This window comes from Podarcis gaigeae (assembly GCF_964106915.1).
Source record: "Podarcis gaigeae genome assembly, chromosome: 4".
Classification (NCBI taxonomy): Eukaryota; Metazoa; Chordata; class Lepidosauria; order Squamata; family Lacertidae; genus Podarcis; species Podarcis gaigeae.
The window spans coordinates 48,477,051-48,498,153 of NC_139677.1; the positions used below are offsets into that span (position 1 = coordinate 48,477,051).

General features: G+C 41.8%; 1 protein-coding gene across 1 annotated transcript in view; it reads right to left on the reverse strand.

The window, feature by feature from the left end:
* The window catches only part of CFAP47 (cilia and flagella associated protein 47), a 185,418-nt gene extending 166,837 nt beyond the window's left edge, over window positions 1-18,581 (reverse strand). Inside the window, exons 1-11 of the mRNA XM_083734113.1 lie at window positions 18,144-18,581; window positions 17,486-17,637; window positions 15,104-15,219; window positions 13,628-13,766; window positions 13,067-13,295; window positions 10,406-10,566; window positions 9,052-9,188; window positions 7,558-7,793; window positions 5,985-6,177; window positions 1,713-1,923; window positions 203-355 (exon numbers count right to left, since the gene is read on the reverse strand). Of these exons, the coding sequence (XP_083590239.1) occupies window positions 203-355; window positions 1,713-1,923; window positions 5,985-6,177; window positions 7,558-7,793; window positions 9,052-9,188; window positions 10,406-10,566; window positions 13,067-13,295; window positions 13,628-13,766; window positions 15,104-15,219; window positions 17,486-17,637; window positions 18,144-18,371 (1,955 nt within the window). The 5' untranslated portion in view covers window positions 18,372-18,581. The remainder of the gene's footprint in view (window positions 1-202; window positions 356-1,712; window positions 1,924-5,984; window positions 6,178-7,557; window positions 7,794-9,051; window positions 9,189-10,405; window positions 10,567-13,066; window positions 13,296-13,627; window positions 13,767-15,103; window positions 15,220-17,485; window positions 17,638-18,143) is intronic.
* Between the last annotated feature and the right edge of the window lie 2,522 nt (window positions 18,582-21,103).

The window sequence follows — 21,103 nt, forward strand, 5'->3', positions numbered from 1 at the left end:
TCTAAATGTCACTCACGTGGGATTCATTGTTCTCAAACCCATTCAGGTACGTAGAATTATTCTCAACCTTTAAGTCACATTTCCTATACATTATTCATACTAGGATTTGTAGCTTTTTATAAAAACGAATAATAAAATTATAGCGCTATAAATCTGGAAAATGATTGAGCATTTTGGCAGTTTATTTGGAAACAATGTTTACCGAGCAGCTTTTTTATGCAAACGATGCTGTCTTAAACTCTGAAGATAGCTTGCATAGTAATCCTTATTCACTTGCTTTTCCATTTCTTCAAATAACGTGTAAGAAAACTCTGGATCCACATAACTGTATCTGGCAACCTTTGTGAAAACAGTCCTAAATGTGTGAAAAGAAATGCAGCCTCATTAGAGCAAGAGCCATTTAAATGTGCGCTGGATTCTGAAAACAATTCCACTTTTGCTATATAAATGTGCTATTCATACGTCCATTATTCCACTGATCATTACTAGCATATGACCTTGCCAAGACAATCCTAACATAGAACTGTTGCAATTTGATATAAAAAAGGGAAATTGTGGGTTGAGCCCAGAGGTCCACTCTGTATTGGAGGTAGGAGGCAAGTAAGCTATCTTTGCAGATTCCCCCTCCTACTGGGCCTCTTCAAAAGCTGCTCCCAAGAATTGGGGGCCTTTCTGGAGCAGCATGCAGTAGCAGCGGTGGGATGGGTTTCAGAGAGAATATTGCCCCTTTCTCCCCTGAACAGAAACCCTTTTGTTTGCACAACCATCACTCTGGAGCCAATCCAATATTAGCAAAATATATTTCAACACAAACAGTAATCACTTGCACTTGGATTCAGGTTCACTATATATTTAATTCACAGGGACAAACATTAAAGGCTACAAAATAAAATATTTAAAATAGCACCCAATGTCACAAGAGATTTCCATTCATGCAATGAATCTTCCCCCTTCCTCTCCTCTTCCCACTGACTAAAATAATCTGGCCTGGGCAGTTAGGGCGGCTATCTGGAACAGATCTGAGGGCACTTGGAGAGTGGCATGTGGGAAGAGAGGAAAGGGCTGTCCTGTTGCACAAGCAAAAACCTGTTGTGCTATAAGGTGGGCAGTCTTTGATGTCGCCTTCAAGGTGATATTTTAATTATTGTTATTGTTAGGGACTGGCTAGATGATGAGGAGGGGTGGGAGGAACCAGCTGGGGAACCACTAAGGGGAGCCCCAAAGGAGGAAGGCTTGGAGCACAGTGATTGGTGGTGGTGACAGTGAGACACTGAGGAGAGGTCAGAGAGAGACTGGGGAGAGGAATGCTTGAATGTTGAAGAGGCAACAGGCTTTAGTGAGCAAAGGGAGCCTGTGACAGGGAGCAGCTCAGACTCAGAGACAGAAGAAGATGGGGGGGTCCCTCTGTTGACTCCACAAACACGCAGGGAATGTGTAGGGTGGGGCGAGTAAGATTACAGGTTCCCCAAGGTAGTCTGAAGCTGCTTGGGAAACATTCAGCAGAAAATGAAACCTAGAGGCAGTAAAGGGCAGGGACCATCAGTCCTGGCAACTGCCCTATAGGGGCAAATCCTGTTGGGAGGTATTGCTAAGCTATATGCCATTTTCTTAAATAATGAATTAACTACACTGCTTAATTCTGCGTCTTTTTACTGACCTGCATCTGAACCAGCTCTGACAGTTATAAATCATTATCACTTTTTCAATATTACCTATAATCCTTATGCAGTTCAGGAGGTCTTATGCTGGCTTGACGATCATTAGGAAAAGCTACCAATGCATTGCTCAATTTTTTTTTTATCCGGTGGGCATGAATTTGTGTCCGATCCGATTTAAGAAGTGCCACTGGAGCAACATCAGTGGTTTGTTCCACCTTCCTAGCTACAAATACTCCCACTTCATTGGAAATCTGTGGTGTTATACCTTAGTCAGAATTTAAATAAAAATAAATTATATATGTATCAGATGTCATCTTTATTCCCTTGAATTGCAGAAAACTCAATTCCTAATACTACATTTTCCCCCCAAAAAAATATTTTTTTCAATTTTTTTTATTGATTTTCCAAATTTATAAACAAACAAACATAAATCCTAACTGTAATTATTCCACTATTACAGTGGTGCCCCGCAAGACGAACGCCTCGCAAAACGAAAAACTCGCAAGACGAAAGAGTTTTCCATTTTTGAGTCTTTCCGCAAGACGAATTTCCCTATGGGCTTGCTTGGCAAGAAGAATCTCCGGGGACCTCTTTTAAATGCTGGCGGTGGGGAGCAAAGCCTTTCGCCCCCCTCCGGCCTTCAGAAGAGGTCCAGGAAGGCCGGCGGGGGGCCGAAAGACTTTGCTCCCCACCGCCAGCATTTTAAAAGCGGTCCGAGACAGCAGGGAATTGTGCTGCGCTTTCCCGCTATCCCGGACCGCTTTTAAAATGCTGGCCGTCAGGAGCAAAGACTTTCGCCCACCGCCTGGACCTCTTCTGAAGGCCGGCGGGGGGCGAAAGTCTTTGCTCCCCCCCCCCGCCTGCCTTCCCGGGATAGTGGAGAAGCGCAGCGCGTTTCTCCGCTATCCCAACGGCTTTTGAAGGCAGGCGGGGGGGAGCAAAGACTTTCGCCCTCCGCCGGCCTTCAGAAGAGGTCCTGGACCTCTTCTAAAGGCCGGCGGGGGGCGAAAGTCTTTGCTCCCCCCCCCGCCTGCCTTCCCGGGACAGCCGCCCGCCAGCATTTTAAAATCCGCTGTCCCGGGGGCTTTTAAAATGCTGGCGGTTGATAGCAAAGCCCTCCTGTCCCCGGAGCTTGCGGGGCGGGAGGTGGGGAGAAGGGCTTTTCTTCCCACCGCCAGCCTTCAGAACAGCCTTCTGAAGGCTGGCGGTGGGGGAAAAAGCCCTTGTCCCCCCCCCAGCCTTCAGAAGAGGTCGGGGGACAGACTGTCCCCGGACCTGGTCTGAAGGCGGTTTCCATAGGAACGCATTGATTGATTTTCAATGCATTCCTATGGGAAACCGTGCTTCACAAGACGAAAAACTCGCAAGACGAAAAAACTTGCGGAACGAATTAATTTCGTCTTGCGAGGCACCACTGTATTAACATTGTTAGGTGACTTCCTCAAATCCCCCTAGCTGAGTTTCAATGTATATCATTGTAGCAGTTTTCCAAAACTAATTTCTCATAAAATTTACTTAGTCAATTAACTTCTTTCTTACTTTTCATATAAACTTTAAACATGTTATTATATAGAATCACATATTTAACTCCTAAGCCAATCTGGTATTTGCAAGTATTTCTATTTAAATTATCTTAGCATATTTAGCTAAATATTCTTTAAATTTCATCCATCCTTCCTGGTACTCCTCCTACTTCTGGTCGCGGACTCTTCCGGTCAGGTCGGCTAGCTCCCAAAAGTCCATCATCTTCATCTGCCATTCCTCCAATGTTGGCACTTCTTGCGTTTTCCAATTCTTTTTTTTAAAAATAATTTTTATTAACAGGCCAATCAAATCACATTATTTCCAAATCACATTAGTTCCAAATTATACAGCCAGATTTTTAAATTTTGCTGGGGGTATCCATACTTCAAGCTCCAAACGGGGGTCCAAGCATCACTTATATTGCTGCTTTAATTAGACAATTCTATCCAGTTCTGTCCAGATAGTCTCTTTATTACTTTCTTCATCTTCTTGTTGTTATCATATATTCCTTTCTTTGCAATCTCTGATAATCTTCACAAGCGGGTTGGAAACAAACATCCTCTGTGTGGGTTTTAGACTCTCCCAAAAATCATATCACATAGGGACAGACGCAATTCCACACTTCCGTAAAGAATTTATCCTCAGTCTGTCCTTTAATTTTCCCAGGCTTGCCAAGTATATCACAAATGGCTCTGCCAGGTTTAGATCACATTCCAATCATCATTCACATTCCGATGATCCTGGTCCTCCGCCCCCCGTCTTTCTTAGACAAGCCTGTCTTAGTGAGATGCCATTTAAAACTGCGTCATAAAAACTTTCCTATGTTCTCCAGTGTTTACCAATCCTCTCTTTGATCAATAATTCACTCCACACAGTTCTTGAATTCCTGCTTGTGATTAATAAAATGCAACGATTTTCTTTCTGGGGTGGAGGGTTATTAATACTCACATAAGGCAAAGAAAAGAAAAGTTTTTTCCTCCACCCCCCCTTCCGTTTCACTCCAAACATACCAATCTCTTAATGGTGATTCATCACTTGATTTATTTGTCCCATCCGTCGCTCCGGTCACAGAGATCCATTAATCAGCAGTCTTATCTCCCAAACTTCACTTGATGTATGTGCTTTAGCTTCTTTCCAATTATATGTTTCCAATTATATTTTCGAGCTAAGGCGAACCCGGGCGCTGAGTGGAGACAGCGTCAGGAAGAGCCGACTTCACCGAGGGCTTGTGCCAAGTGACCGGGCACCCCCTTCTTTCGAATCCGGGGGTGCATTATGGACACCGCTGGCAAGGCAGTCCCCCCCATCTCCTTGGGGGGGCGGGAATGCTGCATACTTCCCATAGCAGCCTCTTAATTACCTCATGTGGGTCGGAGAGATGTTATTGTCGGCCATCTTCCAATGCGCCACCTGGTGGCCCCCCTGTGTTTTCCAATTCTTGGCTAACAAAATCCTAATAGCAGTTGTGGCATACAAAAACAATCTAACATCTTTCTTGGGCAATTCCAGACCTATTATTCCAAGAAGGAAGGCCTCTGGTTTCTTAATAAATGTATATTTCAACATATATATTTTTCAATTCATTATAAATCTCCCAGAAGTCTTTCACCTTGGGGCAGGTCCACCACATATGATAAAAGGTACCTTCTTTTTCTTTACATTTCCAACATAGATTATCACTATTGTGATAAATCTTTGCTAATTCCCCCCCCCCTAAAAATAAAGGACTACATTCCAAGACTAGTTTTATAAGTGTGCTTATACGAGTTATTATATAGGGACAGCTCAGGACATTTTGCTGCCTGAAGCAAAGAACATGACAACAACCCTCCCATTCCACACAGAGAAGCTGACTGGACTGTGACAGGTGGATTTTACTTCAACACTGTCATTCGGATAATGTCCTCTGCACCTCAGGTAGGAAGCCAGCTTATGAGTACAGAGCAGGGCAGGAAGGATACACAGCTCTATCACCCAACAAAGAAAAATTGCAGGAACAGACAAGCTACATCCCAGCATGTGCCACCTGAGGCAATTGCAGAGCACATCAGCAAAATTACCAGGGAGGAGCAAAGTGATCTCTCCCGAAGTGTGCACATTTGCTCATTCATCCAAAGTCAGTGTGGGGAACTTTTGGCCCTCTAGGGACTCCTGAAGTACAACTCCCTTCAGCCCCAGCCGATGGCCAAGAAGGATTTGAGTTGTAGTTTGGCAGCCGCAGTTTCCTCATACCTCATACCTGTCTTAATCCATGGTTTGGCTTAGTATTACATGTGAAAGAGGGCAATGGAATGGCAGGGATCAAAGAAGACCACACACATTCTGAATACAACAGGTATGAGTTACCTGACAGAACTCTCAAATTGCTCTTTAAAAGCTTCCATTCAAGCTCAAGAAAAGAGTTTGTCCTGACCTTCAGGGTCACTTCTTCACTGGGGCAGGTGTAATGTGCTGGTGGGCAGGCAGATAGGTGAAGAGTTAGATCCACAGGTGGAGACTAATCAAACATCAGCTCCTCTCAAGAAGCTTAGAGTTTCCACAGGAACACTCAAGGGGGCCCAATTCATTTTCAGGGTGTGCAGGAGGCTGCTCAACCAGCCACAGGATGAAATGTGACTAACTTGCTACTTCACCAATTAATTATCAGAGCATTTGAACCAATTACCATGCCAAAGTTACCAAATACCAGTTCTAACACTTCAGCCTCTGTCTACCATTTGTCTGAATTATCCCACAAAAGAACTGACAGAAATGTAATTTCGAACACGTTAAAATTGTAGCCCCTTTTTCTTACTAACTTACCAAGGTTGGGTTTCAGAACCACTTTATTGGTTACAGAGTTGCACACACCAGAAAAAATTAAGTATAACTGATGGAAAGGTTTGAACTTCAGTGCTGGTAAGCCATCTTTTTTTGCCACTGGACCAATGATATCTATCACCTGCTTCGCTGTGAAGGTTCCTACGTGACGTGGAATAAATGAAAATAAAATATCCTAAAGACAAAAATAAATAAATACAGACCTTTAGGCATTTTAAAATGTTACATCATGCTCACTCATTGTTTCTTTAAAAACAAACAAACCGCCAGGATGTTAAATTCCCAGCATTCAAATAAATAGTTTTCATTTCTTGAACTTTAAGTAGTAAATTCTCTTAAACATCCCTATCCAACTACTTAGGCTTCACAGTCTGTTGACTGCTTCATACATTATACAGGAAGCATGGTTCCTTACAATGTACTTGAAGACTACAATTCTGTAACCATTTACCCAGCAATAAGCCCGCTGAACTTGACAGGATTTGCATCTGAATAGATGTGTAGAGGCCTAGGAGAGAGAAGTTGAGGAAACAGAGGCCGATGGTTGCCAAAGAGCAGGACAAGAGAGGCTCAGGTGGCAGTGAGAAAATTTGTGTGTGTTGCTAAGATGGCTCAGTAAAAGGATTCAGAAAAGGAAGGGTCTTACAAAAGGCCAAGAACATGATATTTTGAAGATAAAGAATACAAAGAAGAAGGCATCAAGATAGGAGTGGCAGCAGATTATGTAGACAAAATAGAAGAGGAAGAGGAAATAAGGGAAGATTCAACCAGATATGTGTTACTTTAGAAATAAGGAAGAGAAGCTTGAAGTTGATGTGGAGTTTTGACTGGTAACCAGTGTAAGGAAGAAGGGTAATGACTGCTAACAGAATAGAGTAAAATGCTGTGACCGGTGCATTCTCATTATATACTCATGGAGGGTTATGGATAAATGGATGGGTTGAAAGAAGGTGGTTATGATAGTTAGCTTTAGCCAGAGAGAGGAGAATGTTTCCCATCTATGTACATAAGAGTAAAAGGTGCTTCTTGTGGATAAGAGATGGATAAAGCAACAATTCTGTAACTGCTTTGAAGCAGGAAGACAAGAGAAGCAACAAGGAGTAAAATTTCATGCATCTCAGAAAGAATATCTCAATGACAAGGGAGTGTCATTATACATCTTTAGGCACCAGGCGAAAATGTTCTGCTTCAACTAGGCCTTTGGCTGATTAATATTCTACAGCTTTTTAAATCTGCTTGGGGGGGAGTTCTTGTCTTGTTTTTGTTCTATTTATTTGCGCTTTTATCTTGTATTTTTATCTTGTGAACCGCCCTGAGCTCTTTGGATGAAGGGTGGTATATAAATTTAGTAAATAAATACTTTAAAAGAAAGCTCTATTATTATTTTTTTGCTTTAAGTAACAATCATTCATGCATGCCATCATTACAGTAATACTGCTTTAGCAGCAACTTAAATTTATGTTATTGTACTATGCAACACTTCACAATATAAAGCACTTTGAAAGTTAACTACATAAATGCCGCGTAAGATGAAAGAAAAATACAAAGATAGTACCTGTGTAGACTTTGCTTTTACATTTCCCTTTTCAGGACAAATATTATAATGTGCAATCTTACGAAAAGCAAATGATACTGGAAGAATATCACATTCATTTTTGAGCGTGCAAACAATATCTGTATGTTCACCCATGTAACACTCCACAAAATTAACAACTGGTCCTGGTTTGAATGTCAGAATGACTGGAAGCCCTGAGCCTATCAAACCCAACTCAACCTGATGACGACTCTTCTCTGTAAAAAACATTGAGATAAAAGGATATGCTATCATTTACAGCAGAAAGACAGACAATATAGCAACTAATTTACTTATACATAATGAAAGACTGTCTTCATATAATTTTCCCCCGTTTTGTATGATTAAGTCATACATGTAACAATGTACAGTTTGCTGCCTCCTGAAATTTGGGGCAAGACACATTGTATGATAAATGCACATAAAATGACCAATTGTAATCAGATTACTTTTTAAAAAAGATGGCACAGAATCATCATAAAACCCCAGCCACTAACAGCACATGCCTAGCTTCCAAAAGTCATTGCTTTCTGAACATACATGGGCTCAAAATTTGATGAGTATCCAGGATAGAAAAGTGTATTTGTTGTGGGCAGCCGCACCTGGGGAAATTCCACATACTATTACAGATGCCAAACGTATGGATCAGATTCCTGCAGGATAACCAGCCCTTCAGCCAGAAATCAGTGGCACTGAAGTAAGGAAGTGGAAAACCTATCAGGTTCAGGAGGTCTGCCTTGTCATACTAAACTTAACCAGAAGTCCTTACATGGTAAGAATAATGTACAATGTCATTACTGCATGCTGGTACCTAGCAGCCACTACACCTTCTGCAGCCAGCACAGAAATAATTGGGCTCTCTCAGTCATCCCTAAGAAGTCATCAAAGGAGGAGAGATAGCAAGGAATGCCTGATCCCTGACATGCAGGCCACAGAAGGTGCCGAGACCCTGAATGTTTCAACCTGTGCACAGAGATTCCGCCTCACCCCTACCCAAGCCTTACTCTCAGAAAATGCCAAGGGGATCCTTTCTCAGAGTGAAACATTTTTGGTGAGCTGGACTTCATCACAGCAAAACATGGCAGAGGCACAGGAACACTGTCTTGGACATCTTTCCCAAAATGTCTTGCTCTGAGGAAGGACGCCCTTGGCCCTTTGCCTGAGTGAGGCTCAGGCAGGGAAGAGGTAGAGGTGGAAAGCCTTGCCTCTTCAGGGAGCCAACCAGCCCAAGAATGGAGTGAGTGGGGGACCAGGGCACTAATTTGCTGTTGCTTCACTCTTGCCACCTAAAGCAAGCAACGAGGTATGTAATTCACACCTTCCTATTACATACAGAGGTGGGAGTTTTCCAATTAACTTAGGTATTCAAATTATAGATTATTTTATGCAAAGCCCATTACCCTTCCTGGAAATTTATAGCGGGAAAAGTACAGTTCTAATCCCATTCCATTTATTCAGTATTTATAAATGCCATACCATCTGTAGGTCTGTCACCACCAGCCACTGCTTCCAAGAAGTCGTTTTTGCTTCCTATAGCTTCAAATTTCAGAAAGAGAGCATAATCTTGCCTTGGTGGAGTTTTGCCAAGGTCCCCCCTGTCCCTTTTCACCATTCTGAAAAATTCACAATTACATTTATGTTTCTAAGCAGGGAATGTCTTAACAAGTTTAAACAGAAAAATTAGAGCAATTAAGGTTTCTTATGCAACATCAACATAGCAACACTAATTAACGGGGTGTTTCTACAGGGTCATTACCTCACTCACTGTGCAAGATAATAAATACTTGGTTCTTGACTTCTCACTTGTCACTATGCTAAGAATGTTCCCTATGTAAAAAGGTAAAGGTAAAGGTACCCCTGCCCGTACGGGCCAGTCTTGCCAGACTCTGGGGTTGTGCGCCCATCTCACTCAAGAGGCCAGGGGCCAGCGCTGTCCGGAGACACTTCCGGGTCACGTGGCCAGCGTGACATCGCTGCTCTGGCGAGCCAGAGCTGCACACGGAAACGCCGTTTACCTTCCCGCTGGTAAGCGGTCCCTATTTATCTACTTGCACCCGGGGGTGCTTTCGAACTGCTAGGTTGGCAGGCGCTGGGACCGAGCAGCGGGAGCGCACCCCGCCGCAGGGATTCGAACCGCCGACCTTTTGATCGGCAAGTCCTAGGCGCTGAGGCTTTAACCCACAGCGCCACCTGCGTCCCTATGTACCAACTTCCAAATCATCTAAATATACAACTCTTTTCACAACGCTCCATGTGAATTGATACCACCCCCCTGCCCATTCAGCCTAGTTGCTGCTGTCACAACCCTTGAGCCTGCATAGCTTCCAATAATTCCAACTGCACCTCTTGTATTACACTTTCCCCCCCAATTTTTCCTCTGGCCTCAGCTAGGCAACTGAGACAAGAAGTGATTGGTCTCCAGACAGGGTATACCCTTTCCTGTCACCCACTGCAGCTAAAAGAGGGCATTCATACCCCATATTTTCTTTGAAAACAGAAACCTTTCCCATAACTAGGAGAACAGTTAGTCAAAATAAGTTAATTACAAAAGTTAGAGGAGTGCTTTTTCAGCTATGAATGAATCCTATATCAAAAAGAGAGGAGTGTATCATATTTGGGGTCAATTTCTAGTAATTTTAATCACACACACACACACACACACACACACATATATATATATATACACACACACACACAAAAACACACACACACACACATATGTATCATATATATTTTTATATATTGTTGTGTACTGCCCTGAGATCTAAAGGTATGGGGGTGGTATACAAATTTAATAAATAATATCATTAGGTTCACATTCCATGCTTACTTTGGGCTAAAACAAATAGAGATCATCATTTTCTGATCAGGCTGTAGTGTTCCTTCATTGGGAATGCAGGCAATTAGAGCGGAAACATCTTGTTCTGCTTTTCCATCAGTGTAATGTAAATCTCTTAAAACAGCATTGGTACTCTTCTGAATATCTGTGCCCTGTAAGACAAAGTGAGGTATAAAATATATTAAAGGCCACTCAGTTTTCTCAGTTGTTAATGCTGGGCTTTTCAGAAAAAAGAAAAAAGCAGAAAAACATTATGCATATTGAATAAGCCTAGATTGTATTATATAGAAAAGCAATAAAAATAAAATATTACAGTCTAATACTGAAAGAGTGGCAAGGAAAAGCTGCCATTATGTGAAAGAAACTTGTCCCTAGCACTAGATCACTCCTTGTTTGTATTTATTAGACATAACTGGTATAATATAGCTTTTTTAAAAAAAAAAAAAGTAAGAACTTTCTACAGAATTATTATGCCCTAGCAAATATGCATCTTTCTGACAGGTGGAGTATGTGGGGTTGGAAGGCCCTTACACTGCAGGAACCCTGAGAGGATGCAGTTTGTGCTTACACAAAAAGATGCATTAGAATTTCCCCATGGAGTCCTTTGCTGTATTCACAATGCTGCCTTGTTGATGTCGTTTAGTCATGTCCGACTCTTTGTGACCCCATGGGCACTTCTGTCTTCCACTGCCTCCCGCAGTTTGGTCAAACTCATGCTAGTAGCTTCGAGAACACTGTCCAACCATCTCGTCCTCTGCCGTCCCCTTCTCCTTGTGCCCTCAACTTTTCCCCACACCAGGGTCTTTTCCAGGGAGTCTTCTCTTCTCATGAGGTGGCCAAAGTATTGGAGCCTCAGCTTCACGATCTGTCCTTCCAGTGAGCACTCAGGACTGATTTCCTTAGAGTGCAGTAAAATTGTGTTTTCTCTGGTACCTTTCATAGCTCTTTCCCCCTTAGCTGTTCACAGCAGCAGACTTCATTTTATTTCACCAGGGGGTGTTGACAGGCAGGGATGCCTTTATCCTATGCAAAGGTGTTCACACTTTGGTTGGAGATAAATTAGGAGTGACTTAAGGACCCCAATTGGTGTGAAGCTGGTTTATTTATTACTTATTTGTTGCATTTCTATCCCACCTTTTTCTCTAGAGAGCTCAAGGTGGCATACAAGGTTCTCCCTGTCCTCATTTAATCCCCACAAAACTTTGATCTCCCAGGTTCTAGTCCAACACTAACCACTACACCACACTGGTTCTCCTACAAATATGTTGAGAAACAACACATCAAATAGTAATAACAAAGTACAGAATATATGTCCATTTTAGATTACATCACATGAACATCAATGAAAAGTCCAACACAGGAAACACAGTAAGCGCACAGTAAACAGGAGTGTGAACACAGGCCTTGTTGACAGAGGCCAAGCCACACAGCGTAAGGGTAATGGAAAGGGTTTGGCTCTATCACAACATTAGGCCCAAATGCAGTGCTGTATTTTTCCGCACACAAGTGTTTTATTTATTCTTTCTTCCTTTCAACTTAATGATCACTTCCCATAAAGCAGCCTGAAGCTATTTAACAATAAACACACATATTGGAAACCATGTCAAGTCCAATACAGATAAGAATAAAAATGTCCACTTAAAAGGCTTTAGAAGGAAAGTAGGTCTTCAATAGACACCAAAAAGATAACAGAAATGGTAAGTGGTAGGCGTTCCAAAGGGTAGGTGCCACCACACCTAATACTAACATTGTATAGAATAACCCTTTTGATGAGATTACATCTTCAAGAGGCCCTCTTCTGCACAGCACAGTCATCAGTTGGGCACATAAGGATGAGATGGTATACTACTATTTACCCACCTTTCAGAGATGGCACACATTTGCAATGCACGTTCTTCTTGTTATTCATACTACAGTGTGACACAATGCTGTGAGAGCTGGTGTCAGTTCTATCCCTGCCCTTGGTATTAGGTGTCGGCCGAACCCCAGGTGGTCTCTTGTCCGTAGTGGGAAAGTTACTCAAAGAATTCCACTGCCATCTTGCATCCCAGGACTCCACTCTCTTTTTGCTATATACTTCCTTCTTCCTCAGTCTCTCATAATGTATATTCCACCTGACCCCATCTTTCCTTATACAGTTCTTCTGTTGATGCCCCTTGTAGTTTCCTTTCCTGCTAGCTTTTTCACCCTTCTCTCTTTCTGTCGAGCCACTAGGGATGGCAGCCCCAGACCCTTCTGTCCTATTCCTCTTTCTCCTTCTTGTGAGAAACTGAGCCACGTCTTTTCCCTCTACCTACTTCTTCTTGTTCGCTCATGAATCTCTCCTCGTCCTCCAGAGTGCCTTGATTTCTCTGCTTCTATGTTTTTCTTCTGTTACTTCCATCCCCTTCCATCTTCTTCCCTGTGAGACCTGGCTTAAACACTCCCACATGCTGACCTCAATGCTCTTTGTATCCTTCCACCCGCACAGTTGTAAGATACATATAGACAAGAAAAACACACAATATTGACCAATAGAAAAACTCTCTTCTACAAGACTAAAACTATGGAAGGGAAACCCTGCAGAAAAACAGACAGAAAAGGAGTAAAGTCATCAGGTTTCCTTACATTTGAAAAGCTTTTTAAAAATAATTCAAAAAAAGGTTTCCTTACCATCTCTCCACCAACAGCATTGTCTTGCAGGATTGCCACCCAATCCATGGGCTCTGGGCTTTTATTATGAAGAAGAACTTCTTCAGTCTTGGTGGTTCCAAAATAGACACATCCAAAATTGACACATTTTATTTTGTTTGATGGAGGCACACCCAAAAGCTCAAGAATTTGCTCCACTATATTGGCTTTGATGATTATCTGAGCTTTGGGCCGTCCCTGCAATTTCACACTTTTGAGTAAACAACAGGTAAGAAGGAACAAAAGGGGAAAATATGAACAGATAAGAACTGTGTTACAATAGTGCATTAATCTTATGAACTCAGTATTTTACTAGAGCATTTGTACAACACACATATCTACAGTTGAAACTTATAGAAGCTGCCTATTTCTACCATTCCAAGCTGGGTTGAAAGACAGATTATTTTACTGGGAGACTAATGGTGGAACCTGCCTATGTCACTAATATATTAAACATATTTACAGCTTCAGTGCTTCCTGTCAGAGTAGACAGTGGTATCAGTGTCACACAACATTCTGAGCAGAAGGAAGACTGTAACTTACATGGCTGTCTCATTAATTGTTCTGGGTACATCTGTACAAATCTCCATATTAATCAACTGTTCTGATCGGGGTTCCACCACTCCACTGGTTGGTGATATCAAAATGGAGACATTTCCTTTGTATTTTATAGCAAATGTACCTACAAAATATATAAGCAATATTGTGCATTCCATGTAAAATTAACTATTTCCACTCTGATACATGGTAGCACAAAATGTGGGCAGAGATGCACTTTACTTCCACATCTATCTTCACATAGCAGCGCGCTTCTCCCCGCCGCCAGCCCCACAAGCTCCAGGTATAGCGGGGAGGTACAGCGCGCCTTCCCGCTGTCCCCCCACCTCGTTTGGGCTTCAGGCAAATATCTGCAAGCCGTGGGAGCCTGGCAGGAAGTCGCGCCGGTCTCCCAAGGCTTGCGGAGAGCTGCCTGTTCTGGGGGCTGGGGTCGGGGGAAGCTCGGGCTTCCCCCACCCCAGCCCCGCACCTGGGAGGGAAAATATATTTTTCCCCCTTTATTTCCCCCCCAAAAAAAAACCTAGGTGCGTCCTTTGGGCCGGTGCGTCCTATGGGGTGAAAAATACGGTACATTACATCTGCCTAACATGCTGAATGTAAGTCCATTGGTGGGAACCCCACCAGCTGACCCCAGCAGAAACCCCCAAAACAGGGCATTCAGAGGAATCCTAAGTCAGTTTTACAGCTGTTGCCATAAAGACATAGATTTCAAACCAGACCTGATCACTGTGCTTGCCTAGAGCTGGTGCAAAGATCAGGCCCAGTCATATTGCCCTTCACGTTCTGCACTGTGAATGGCAGGGCTGTGAAGGTGGCAAGAGCGCCACAGAACCACCACAGCAGGCTTGGATTGCACCCTTAGCCACAGACTGCAAGTCAAATCACAAGCATGGCATGTGGAAGCAGCAACTTGAATTCTGCCCAGTGATGTATGCACACATACCTATTTCTCTGTCTTCGCTATCCCAAAATACAATGACATGCTCCCAAAATTTTAAAAATTAATGGAAAATGAGGAAGGAGAGAAAAACCGTTTTGCTACCTTTGTCTACCAAAATGTGACACCACCTAGGGCGGTAGCTTTCCCAGAATTTGATAACCCTAGTTTGACGTGTCTAAGAACTGTGAGACAAAAATGAATATTTCATTATACAGTGGTACCTCTGGTTACGTACTTAATTTGTTCCGGAGATCCGTTCTTAACCTGAAACTGTTCTTAGCCTAAAGCACCACTTTAGCTAATGGGGCCTCCCGCTGCTGCTGCACCGCCTCTACGCAATTTCTGTTCTCATCCTGAAACAAAGTTCTTATCCCGAGGTACTATTTCTGGGTTAGCGGAGTCTGTAACTTGAAGTGTATGTAACCCGAGGTACCACTGTATACTGTAGTTAGGAAACCCATCAATATACCATGTTAACAGAAAAGGAATCTGGTATAATTTGCTACACAGAAAATATTTACCTGGAGATGATCCATAGTTAGTAATTTTTAGATTTTTATTAATTACGTTACTGTTTGCAATCGCTGTGCCAAAATCTATCTCAGGTTCAATTTCTAGGCAGCAGCATGGGATTAATCTGGAAAACAATTGCACTTTTAATTGGCTTTCTGACATTACTTTGTTAGCTGCATTTTTAAAAGATGCTTTAGGAAAGAAAGCTTTCCTCCCATTTTCAACACACAGAGAATTTAATTATGTAATCTAATTTAGCAGCAACATCAGCAAACATAAGAGGTTTATTAAAATGTCATTTTGCTTTCTTAATTATTGGAACTTAAGGACAATTTAATCACATTGAGTTGCAACTATATTTTTAATTAGCTTGAGCATCTTTGTTTCATCAAATTATAAATTCTTAAAATGGATCTGGTCTACTTACGCTTAAGAAAAAAACACTGATCACAATTTAATATACAATGAGTACACTGGAATACCCCAACAATTTTATAACATTATAAAAGTTTCAATATTGTATGAGCTCATGATGACTGCTGTAACAGACATTCAGTACAAGAAAGTAAGAGAAAAAGATAAAATCACAGTAAGAACAATATAATTTGGGCTGAAAATCCCATATGCACTTGCCTGAAAACAAGCACTGCTGAGACTCAGTAGAACTTACTTCTAAGTAAACATGGATTAGTTCACATTACAAATCATGACTAATTTTGCATAGAATGTGCCCATTATATAGCCTAGCAGCAAAACATCACTGAGTCCTAAATCTCACTGTTTTAATACATTTTGGTAAAGAGCTAACAAAACAAAATGGAAAGATTAAAAATCTAGTGGCAGCTATGAATAAGGATAGCAAACTGTCCAGAGTTAAACCTTGAGGGTGCTCCATGAACCATTTCTTCTGGAGGTGAAGGTTTCCTTTATAGCCCAAAGCACTTTATACTATAGGATGGTTTAACTACCTGGTCAACTTTAGTGACTTCATTTACACTACAGTGATGCATTATACATGGAGCTGCCTCTGAAGACAGTTCAAAACTGCAGTTAGTTAAGAATATAGCTGCTAGTCTGCTAATTAGAACTAAAAATTAGAAACATATTATGGTGGTGCTTTGCTAACAGCACTGGTTCCCTGCTTTATTTCTAGGCCCAATTCAAAGCGCTAGTTTTGACTTTTAGAGCTTGATAGATCTTCACAGCTTGGTAGATCCAGCATGGAAGAAAAGCAGGACACAAATGAAATAGTACAAATACAAAATACAAAAAATTATACAGATATAAATAAAGAAAGTAGCACAATAAAGGGTTAATAGTACTGCAGCCTGGGTCAAAACTCATCACTGAACTGGTAGAGCCACTCCCGCAACAGTAGCATAATTCCTAAGGATGTCAGTATCATACCTGATCGACTCCCTGCACCCAGACCAGAACAGCATCACTAGCTTCTGCTCATGGAGTGATACTAGCATCACTCCACCAGTGCAGAGCTCCTTGTTCCACTGAGAGGGCAGGTGAATTATAGTCCCAAAATACAGTACTATGGGGCAGGGAGGGGCTGAGGCAAAACAGGGCCTACTGGATCCTAAGACAGCTCCACTAACACCCCTTGACAGCAGCAGACCCAGTCACTAAGTCAGCTCTAAGGTGGCATAGAGCATACTTTTGCTTGCCCCCTCCCGCTTTCTGGTTCTAACCAAGTGAGCAATGCAAATGTGTTGGTGGCTCTTAGAATGCAAACCCCTGTTGGTGGACACTGGTTTGGATTGTGCTATTAATTAATGCATTTAATAATAATAATTTATTATTTATACCCCACCCATCTGACTGGGCTTCCCCAGCCACACTGGGCACCTTCCAACCAAATATTAAAATACAGTAATACATCAAACATTAAAAGCGTCCCTAAATAGGGCTGCTTTCAAATGTCTTCTAAAAGTTTGGTAGTTGTTGTTCTCTGTAACATCATTAAAAAAGTTAAAAAGCACTAATCTAGTAATAAACATCAGTCAAGTGGCAACACTATGTCACAAAGAGTAAAATTGGAGCATTATCATTTTAATAAAATAAATAGCCCATGCAAGTTGTTATTAGGGCTAAGAGAGAAATGTCTATTGGCATCAGTTTAAGTTTTCCTCTCAGAGTACAGGGGGCAGTGTTGGATTTTTGCCAGAATCATGGTCTTCATCCTGTTTACACACCTACAGCTATTTGTTGTTGTTTTTTTCAAACTATGGACATTAATTGGTTACAAGCAATTAGTATGTAGATCGGCCCTTAAGGCCACTTCACACATAACAATTTTAAGTCACAATAATCATATGGAGGAAATTTCACCTTGTTTTAACAAAAGTTAACTAGTGGAGCAATACGCTGAAATGCCATACCCTATTAGAGGAATCTCAATTATCTTTTTTCCTATGTGAAGGAGTAACCTGTCCTGAAGGTCTATCTCTTTATCAGGATGATATTCCACAATGGCTGTTATGTGAAGCCCAGAAGCAACAGAGTTCTTTTGATTTTCCACAATTAGTTTGAACTGCAAGAGAAGAAGAAGAAATAAACCATTCAATTTCCAATTCAACTGTCATTTGATTTCAGCAGGATCATATATTCATTGCCCATCCATGAAATATATTTTGCTGGAAGCCACCAGAGAGGCTGGAGCAACCCAGTCAAATTGGGTTGGGGCATATAAATAATAAAATTATGATTATTATGATTGACAAGTGATGGGCTTTGATTGAAAACACTATTCAGTAACTCTCCAGTGGCAAACGCTCCGCCTCTGGATTTGTTTGGTTTTTTTAACGCCCATTTGATCTGCCAAGATTTACATTGTTACGAACTTGGGCAGGGATGTTCTGTATTTTTTTGGCAACAAGTGAAGCAGCAAAGGGGAATGGAGGGAGGAGAAAGTACAGGCTGGGGACGTGGGTACTACTAACAGTAGCCTCAGAAGGAGGAGGGGCTTTGCGAAGGGTGCAAAGGAGCCTTTTTAAAGGGAAAGGCGGGGGTTTCAAGGGCCAGTTCTGGGCTCCCCACCTGAGGTTGTTCCGGAGGCATTAAGCGAAGAAGGCAGCTGTGAGACTGCAGGTTCTGGATGCTCAGCAGCGCCCGGTAGCGCCCTCCGGGCACCGCGTCCACGAAGCGCACCTCGGACGGCGTAATGCGCACCCCCGCTACGTGCCACGAGGCTGCGGGAGCCTCCATTATCCTTCCGCAGCCGCCGCCGCCGCAGCCACCCTCCTGCTCGCTGCCCCGGGAACTCATGGCAGCCTTCTGGCTAAACCAGCGCCCAGCCTGGAGCGTCCCTGTCTCCAAGGCGACTCGAGCTTCCTACCGCACGCCGCAGCTTGGCAACGGTCACCTAGCAACGGGACTGGCGCTGTTGATTGGAGGCGAAGCTTCGAGGGAAGCCTGCTGCAGAAGCTTCCTTGCTTACCATAGAGAGACGGAAGTGTAGAGTGGAGTCGTGCTGAGGTTTACCCAGCAAAGGGTTGTGTCAAGTCAGAAATGCAAAGGTGACTTTATTAGGGCAGTGGCCACTGAGGCTAAATGCATAACAAAAAGGCTTTGCTGCGTTGTTGTTGTTGTTGTTCATCATCATCATCATTTTTAATTTGTATACCGCCTTTTTATCTTACAATACTCAAGGCGGTTTACAAGCTGAAGAAGCAAAACATGTACATGTTATAACAATCTAATGCAATACAAAAATGTGATAATAAAACATAACTTTAAAATAGGTAACATCCATCAAAAAAGTAACATTCAACAATCATTAGAATAGTATAAATTAATAATATCAACATATAAAAGTTAAACAGAAATCCACTCAACAGTTACAATAATATCTAAACTATAATCAATAAAACAATGGCAAGCCACAGTACATAAAACAATACAATACACATTGAGAAGCAGAGAGTGGGGCAAGGCAGGTGGAAGGAGGCCTTGCCTGATGGAGTCTATCCCCTCAGTTCTTCCTCCAGGCACAGTTCTTCTATTGAAATCCTGTTGTTGTTTTCCCTGCTTCCTAGCAACTGATATGATAGTTCAAGGGCCAAAAAAAGTGCCATTGCTGGGTCTTGTAACAGCGAGTAAGTGAAAGCAGTCTGATTTGTAGCCCTTGTTCAGTGAGAAAAATGTTGAGGCAGGGAGACTCGGGCTGCAATCCTCACTGGGCTCGCCACTGCTGGCGGGATCCTGGCTGAAGCCAAGGATAGGGGAGTTAAGCCGGTGTAGCCTCACTGTGTTGAGAACCTCTTGCTCAGCGAGAGAACTGCTGGATCCCAACCCCACGCATGCAGGTGGATTTCTCACTCAGTCTACTCCGCAATTAATGAGGTGGTTGCAACGATACAACCAGGAGAAGAACTGTTTTTCTATACCTCCTTGAGGGAATGGAAAATAAAACAAAAAGAATAATCATTCATTACATGTGATGACTGACTGAAGCTCGGTATCGGAATGCATATTTGGTATGCGAAGGGTTCCATTAAGTTATGGTCAGATACGCCTGGGAAAGAATCCTGTCTGAAAAACTGCTGACAATCAGTGTCCACAAACCGCAATATTAAGCTAAATCGAGCAATGCTCTGACTTGATATAAGGTAGCTTCCTTTGTTTCTATAAACAGTATGTTGATTTGAAATTAAGCACTGCTGAATTAAATTATTCTTCCTGATAGATAAATGTACATCCCAAACTTGCTCATCTAGGAGTAGGCACCACTGTAAAAAATAGGAATTGCATTGGACTAAACATGCATAGGTTTGGATTATAGTTTTACTATGAGCCATGTAGTTTTCCCAGTTCAAACTGTTTCATCAGGTGCTGAGTCCCAAGTTCACACACACTCAGTATAGGAATGCTTTATTTCTTACCTTAAGAACTGGGAAGGAATGAAAGTATACAGCATGTGGTAGATGCACAATGATTTTTAGTATCAGTAAATATGCATAAAAACTATACTGAAAAAAGAATGAGTTTGATAAAGAAAAATACACAGAATATGTGTATAATAGTGCCACCTGCTGACTTCCTCTTAGTATGCAATAGTGTTTGGCGGATGGGAGAGTTGTAAATCAGCAGTTATCATACAGCGTTCTTTTGGGGAACCTTAGGAAACTGTTAAGATTAAGAAATAGATCTTTGAAGTCTGTTACTTGAGATTTTTTATTTATTTTAAAATGACCAGGATCGAGACCTTTAATATGAAAAGCACAAGCTCTATCTCTCAGCTATTATCCATTTTTATTCTTTTTAGAACAATATTTTGCTAGATAGGTTAGTGAATACACCTTTGATTTTGAAAAGCTCTTTTATGTTCACTAATGTATAAATCCATAGTGTGTACTAAAGTTGAAATCTTGCACACGGTTTTTTGGCCATAAGCTTCTTTTAGCTCTGTGGGACTTGTGCATGTTTACAAATTAAGAAAAAGCTGTAACTCTGGAAGGGTGTGGGATTTGTTTTATTCCCATTGAGAACCTTGTCAGTGATACTTTACAAAGAAAGGGCATAATGCTTTCTACTCATTTATAAAATGCTTTAGGTAGAAACAGAAAGAAGAATACTAGACTAAGTATCTAGATATGCTAGCCCTTGGTTGGCTTGATGGTGTGGCAACATAAGCAAACCATCTGTCTTTTAACCTGCCTCCTTTGTTTGTTCATTTTCATAAGAAATTCTGAAAGTGTTTGCTGTCATCTATGAACAAAGTATTTATTTATTGTTACCCCATAACATTCTCTGGATATTGTATGTGATTAGTTACATTATTATGAATGCCTATATGGTCTTTGTTTGGTTTTCTTGCATTTTAGCAATATTTGATTACACCACTTGGGTAGATGGTTTAAACACTAAAATGCACTAAAACAAGAAAACCAAACAAAGATTATATTGCCATAATAGCATATCTAATCACACACAGCATGTAAAAACAGCCTTTCAGACCTGGAACATATCTCATTCTGTCTATGTAGACAACTGAACTG